At 35.3% G+C, this 7,209-nt stretch overlaps 1 protein-coding gene across 1 annotated transcript; it reads right to left on the reverse strand.

The window, feature by feature from the left end:
• Positions 1–1,190: 1,190 nt before the first annotated feature.
• Positions 1,191–3,946, reverse strand: LOC124917892 (60S ribosomal protein L35a-3-like). The gene is made up of 4 exons (XM_047458161.1): positions 3,915–3,946; positions 2,779–2,814; positions 1,434–1,662; positions 1,191–1,353 (listed from the first exon to the last, which is right to left on the reverse strand). The coding sequence occupies exons 1-4, from the start codon at positions 3,944–3,946 to the stop codon at positions 1,312–1,314; spliced, it is 339 nt and encodes a 112-aa protein (XP_047314117.1). The 3' UTR covers positions 1,191–1,311.
• Between the last annotated feature and the right edge of the window lie 3,263 nt (positions 3,947–7,209).

The raw sequence follows: 7,209 nt of genomic DNA on the forward strand, positions 1-7,209 counted from the left end.
CTGTCACTAGAATGGGATCAAAAAATGCTCTTGCATACATATCTACAAAATCAAAATTATATGTTGATTTCAATTCAATATACAATCATACAATTTCATGCATAATACTATAAAAGTCTATCCTCACATATTTTTTACAAAACCTTAATCAAGAATATCAATTGAATCTCTAACTAAGTGTGCCCTATTTATATCTTAACTAATAACTCGAGGACTACTTTGCATATTCTATCTTCAAGAACATTTCCCCTTTACTATACCTAACCCTAAGACATGTTTGTTGCATTCATTTGGCCAAGATGATACCATGCTCAGATTGAGAGGCCACGTAATCTTGATTAAGTGTAGTGCCGCATTCAACTAAATTTTTACTCAAGAATTCAATAAATGAACTGATCCTATTAGACAACAGAGAAGTACACATACATACTTCCACCATTTGGTTATGCTCAAGCTAACCAACATACAATTTCTTCTATAGGTAGAAACTCAAATAATAAATTTTGGAGTGTCAGGCTAGTTCTCCTTGATTAAAAAAAAATAAACTCAAATAATTATTTTTCAGGAAATCCTCTAGGAAAAATGAAAAAGACAACCTCAATAAAGAACTTTGAAGATCGAAAAGTCAAAATAAAGCATGAAAGAACAAAATGAGGAACTCATAGCCTAATATAAGGCTTAAGTAATTAAATGTGAATTGCATTTTAAGTATTAAATGTGAATTGCTTCTTAAGTTTAAATGTTTAAAACTATATTTACATTCTATCTGATGACTCAATGTTTGAAAAACAAAAATTATTATGGAGTAGGGAAGTGTTACGATGGAGAAGAATTAGGGCTAATGTCCTTGGTTTGAGTAGCTGTTAGTGGCGATTACAGATAGAATAGTATAAAGATTAGTTGTTGTTATGAAATGAATTGGTAGAAAACTCTTGTAGTGTTTCCTTCCTCTCCCAATAATAATTCTCAAATGCTCCTAGATTGTTAAGAGTTCTTATCTTCGTCCTTCATTCTCATTCTAGTTCTATTGTTCACCATTCAATTCAAGGTAATATTCCCGTCGTTCTCATTCTAGTTCTATTGTTCATCATTCAATTCATGGTATTATTTGGTAATTGATCTAGGTTAACTGTCAATTTCTAATTAACAATATTTTAGAAAGTTCAGAGAGACTTAACAAAGCTAAAAAACACAGAACCAGATAGGGTCAGTTTTTAAGAACCATTCAACAAAAACTAATACTAAGTAGTTTTTTCACCAAGAAGCAATGCATATTATTGAAAAACAACCATATTAAACAGATAACTCACCTCAGATATTGCTTGGGTACATGAAAATCCTCACTCTATCCCCTAATAATAGAAAGAATACAAATAAGTAAACCATAACGATACCATTACAATATGATCTAAAAGATACGGAATTGTAATTACCATAGATTTGGAAGGAAGGTTAAACTTGAAATTAGCTCGAACAACTCCACTGTTACCATGAGGAAGTGAGACCTTCCCCCAAATACAACGGTAGTGTGATCCGTTCTTCTTCACCTTGGCCTTGTATATATAGGCAATGTGTTTCCCTTGGTACCATGTAACTTCCTCTTTTGTGTTAACTCCATCGATCTGTAACAATGAAGTGCTCGGATACTGATTTGACTTCGATCTAAAACCAATAAATACAACAGTCATGAATACATTCAACTTAAGGATATTACGATTTCTAAAAGAGAGAGGATAATCAGTCGTACCTTTTGTATCCTAAAATTGTGCCTCGCACATAAACCCTAACACTAAATCAGTGTGAGGAAATCCACATCTTAAACACAGACAGAGAAATGGAAATTGCAAGAGATTTCTAACTGATAGTTTCTCCTTGACGCCCCTTCACCATGGCTATTGCTGTGAAGATTCTTATAGATGCAAAAATAATTGAAGACATGTAGATAGACTACAAACTGATATTAAGCGATAGCCCCATCTGAGTAGGACGAAGGCTTTGGTAAGAACCCTAGCCAATACTCTAGACCATCTTGGAGTGTCCCCTAGAGACCAAGGCTGGGGGAAAAGAAGGACCTTCCAACGACCGTATAACTGCAACAAAATTGATAAAATAATAAAAACACAAATTTCATATACACAAATAGATGACCGACGAAGAAGCCACATCGTAGAGACGTTCCTTTCCCTTTCATCGATGACCGATGATGAAGAGTCGCAATCGTCAGGTAAAACAGGCGGTGTTCGGGGATATCGTTTAACAATCGATCAAATCAAAAGGAAAGTCAGTACCGACGAAGAAGCAGAACTCACCTGGTTGTAATAGAACAGAGATTACTTCATTGCATGATGAAGAGTCGCAATCCGTCAGGTAAAACAGGCGGTGTTAGGGATATCGTTTAACAATCGATCAGATTGAAAGGAAAATCAGTGATCGACGAAGAATTAGAAAACACCTAGTTGTAATAGAACAGAGATTACTTCATTGCGAGCATCTGCCATGGCCGAGCTTGCTCGATCTCTTTTGTAAACAGTAAACGGAAATTTTGAAAGGTCGCGGAGAGAGAATATGTTAATGGCTAGGTTAAAAGGTGGGAGCAAGATCCTATATTTCCACCCGTTTCTTTCTTTTAGAGTTTCTACCCATTCATTTAGGTGAGCGCGTGATGTTCAACCTAAAACCCAAAACCCTAAAACCCTAAACCAATAAATACAACAGTCATGAATACATTCAACTTAAGGATATTACGATTTCTAAAAGAGAGAGGATAATCAGTCGTACCTTTTGTATCCTAAAATCGTGCCTCGCACATAAACCCTAAAATGAAATCAGTGTGAGGAAATCCACATCTTAAACACAGACAGAGAAATGGAAATTGCAAGAGATTTCTACCTGATAGTTTCTCTTTGACGCCCCTTCACCATGGCTATTGCTGTGAAGATTCTTATAGATGTAAAAAGAATTGAAGACATGTAGATAGACTACAAACCGATATTAAGCGATAGCCCCATCTGAGTAGGACGAAGGCTTTGGTAGAACCCTAGCCAATACTCTAGACCATCTTGGAGTGTCCCCTAGGGACCAAGGCTGGGGGAAAAGAAGGACCTTCCAACGACCGTATAACTGCAAAAAAAATGGTAAAATAATAAAAACACAAATTTCATATACACAAATAGATGACCGACGAAGAAGCCACATCGCAGAGACGTTCCTTTCCCTTTCATCGATGACCGATGATGAAGAGTCGCAATCGTCAGGTAAAACAGGCGGTGTTCGGGATATCGTTTAACAATCGATCAGATCAAAAGGAAAATCAGTGACCGACGAAGAAGCAGAACTCACCTGGTTGTAATAGAATAGAGATTACTTCATTGCATGATGAAGAGTCACAATCCGTTAGGTAAAACAGGCGGTGTTCGGGGATATCGTTTAACAATCGATCAGATCGAAAGGAAAATCAGTGACCGACGAAGAAGCAGAACTCACCTGGTTGTAATAGAACAGAGATTACTTCATTGTGTGCATCTGCCATGGCCGAGCTTGCTCGATCTCTTTTTGTAAACAGTAAACGGAAATTTTGAAAGGTCGCGGAGAGAGAATATGTTAATGGATAGGTTAAAAGGTGGGAGCAAGATCCTATATTTCTACCCGTTTCTTTCTTTTAGAGTTTCTACCCATTCATTTAGGTGAGCGTGTGATGTTCACCCTAAAACCCCAAAACCCTAAACCAATAAATACAACAGTCATGAATACATTCAACTTAAGGATATTACAATTTCTAAAAGAGAGAGGATAATCAGTCGTACATTTTGTATCCTAAAATCGTGCCTCGCACATAAACCCTAAAATGAAATCAGTGTGAGGAAATCCACATCTTAAACACAGACAGAGAAATGGAAATGGCAAGAGATTTCTACCTGATAGTTTCTCCTTGACGCCCCTTCACCATGGTTATTGCTGTGAAGATTCTTATAGATGTAAAAAGAATTGAAGACATGTAGATAGACTACAAACCGATATTAAGCGATAGCCCCATCTGAGTAGGACGAAGGCTTTGGTAGAACCCTAGCCAATACTCTAGACCATCTTGGAGTGTCCCCTAGGGACCAAGGCTGGGGGAAAAGAAGGACCTTCAACGACCGTATTACTACTACAAAAATGGTAAAATAATAAAAACACAAATTTCATATAAACAAATAGATGACCGTCGAAGAAGCCACATCGTAGAGACATTCCTTTCCCTTTCATCGATGACCGATGATGAAGAGTCGCAATCGTCAGGTAAAACAGGCGGTGTTCGGGGATATCGTTTAACAATCGATCAAATCGAAAGGAAAATCAATGACCGACGAAGAAGCAGAACTCGCCTGGTTGTAATAGAACAGAGATTACTTCATTGCATGATGAAGAGTCGCAATCCTTCAGGTAAAACAGGTGGTGTTCGGGGATATCGTTTAACAATCGATCAGATCGAAAGGAAAATCAGTGACCGACGAAGAAGCAGAACTCACCTGGTTGTAATAGAACAGAGATTACTTCATTGCGAGCATCTGCCATGGCCGAGCTTGCTCGATCTCTTTTTGTAAACAATAAACAGAAATTTTGAAAGGTCGTGGAGAGAGAATATGTTAATGGCTAGGATAAAAGGTGGGAGCAAGATCCTATATTTCTACCCGTTTCTTTCTTTTAGAGTTTCTACCCATTCATTTAGGTGAGCGCATGATGTTCACCCTAAAACCCTAAACCCTAAAACCCTAAACAAATAAATACAATAGTCATGAATACATTCAACTTAAGGATATTACGATTTCTAAAAGAGAGAGGATAATCAGTCGTACCTTTTGTATCCTAAAATCGTGCCTCGCACATAAACCTTAAAACGAAATCAGTGTGAGGAAATCCACATCTTAAACACAGACAGAGAAATGGAAATTGCAAGAGATTTCTACCTGATAGTTTCTCCTTGACGCCCCTTCACCATGGCTATTGCTGTGAAGATTCTTATAGATGTAAAAAGAATTGAAGACATTTAGATAGACTACAAACCGATATTAAGCGATAGCCCCATCTGAGTAGGACGAAGGCTTTGGTAGAACCCTAGCCAATACTCTAGACCATCTTGGAGTGTCCCCTGGGGACCAAGGCTGGGGGAAAAGAAGGACCTTCAACGACCGTATAACTGCAACAAAAATGGTAAAATAATTAAAACACAAATTTCATATACACAAATAGATGACCGACGAAGAAGCCACATCGCAGAGACGTTCCTTTCCCTTTCATCGATGACCGATGATGAAGAGTCGCAATCGTCAATTAAAACAGGCGGTGTTCGGGGATATCGTTTAACAATCGATCAAATCGAAAGGAAAATCAATGACCGACGAAGAAGTAGAACTCACCTGGTTGTAATAGAACAGAGATTACTTCATTGCATGATGAAGAGTCGCAATCCGTCAGGTAAAATAGGTGGTGTTCGGGGATTTCGTTTAACAATCGATCAGATCGAAAGGAAAATCAGTGACCGACTAAGAAGCAGAACTCACCTGGTTGTAATAGAACATAGATTACTTCATTGCGAGCATCTGCCATGGCCGAGCTTGCTCGATCTCTTTTTGTAAACAGTAAACGGAAATTTTGAAAGGTCGCGGAGAGAAAATATGTTAATGGCTAGGTTAAAAGGTGGGAGCAAGATCCTATATTTCTACCCGTTTCTTTCTTTTAGAGTTTCTACCCATTCATTTAGGTGAGCGCGTGATGTTCACCCTAAAACCCTAAAACCCTAAACCAATAAATACAACAGTCATGAATAGGACAAACAGGATCAGGACAATTTGTTCATCAAATGAATCAAATAATTATTATATTAAATCACAATTAAGAATTATCCTTACCAAATACAAACTATATATAATTGTACACTATAATATAAATTTATATTAATAACAAAGTGAAATATAATAAATATAGTACCATTTATGAAGTTTATCTCTATGACCAAGATCTTGCTTAGTATTAATCATTAAAGGAGCACGATTCGGAACAGATTCATTCACTAGCATCTTTTTATGATGATAGCTGAGTTTGAGAACAAAATAGAAAAATTATACCGTACTAATTTAATTTTTTTCACTACAAATACATATTTATAGTCTAAAAATTGCACAACAAAATCAGTGAAATATAAAATATAATATTAAGATGAGTTCATTTTTTTATTCTTTGATTTTTAATATATTATAATCATTAACGTTGTCATATATATATATATATAATAAGTCAAATATAAAATATAATATTATGATGAGTTCCTTTTTTCTATTCTTTGATTTTTAATATAATATAATCATTAACTGTACCATATATATAATAATAATAATAATAATAATAATAATAATAATAATAATAATAATAATAATAATAATAATAATAAATGAAACCTTCTTATTTGGAGTTAATTATAATTTGAAACATCTTGTTTTGAATCATACAATTTGAGGCTTAATATTGGATCTCAATTGTAATTTGAGATCTCTTCTTTTGAACATTTTATGGCTCCTTATTAGGACCAATTGTAATTTGAGACATCTTTTTCCGAGTCTCATAATTTGAGGTTCCGCATTGTCAGGTTTGTACAAAATTAGGTTTTGACTTAATAGATATGGACTTCTGTCAAAAAAAAATGTATTATGTGATCTTTATAATTAAAATTTTAATAGTGACACATAATTATAAATGTTCTAATTAAACCTCGACTAACCTTCATTTATCGCGATGTGAAGAGGAGAGTAAAGGTAGAATGAGGGTAGTCGAGCGTTGTGAGGTGAATGGTAAGTGAGTCAAACTATGGTGAAAGGGATGGAGTATAATTTAGGTTGGAATGGATATAGGGTTTTCTAATTTATTTTTTATTTTTAACGAATTGACATTTATTTCATAAAAAAAGTTACATTTAAAAGTAAATATAATTGTTAATTTTTTAATTCTAAAGTCCACGTAATACATTTTTGGACAAAATTTCATTTTGTACAAACCTAACGATTCGGAGCCCTATATTGTGATATTCGAAAGAAGAGGTCCTAAATTACAATGGCATCAATAAGGAGTCCCAAATTGTAAAATTCTAAAAAAAATATATCCCAAATTACAATTGACTTTAACAAGGAGTCACACATTGTGAAGTTAAAAAAAGATGTCCCAAATTGGGATTGACCC

The sequence above is a fragment of the Impatiens glandulifera genome, unplaced genomic scaffold (assembly GCF_907164915.1).
Source record: "Impatiens glandulifera unplaced genomic scaffold, dImpGla2.1, whole genome shotgun sequence".
Classification (NCBI taxonomy): domain Eukaryota; kingdom Viridiplantae; phylum Streptophyta; class Magnoliopsida; order Ericales; family Balsaminaceae; genus Impatiens; species Impatiens glandulifera.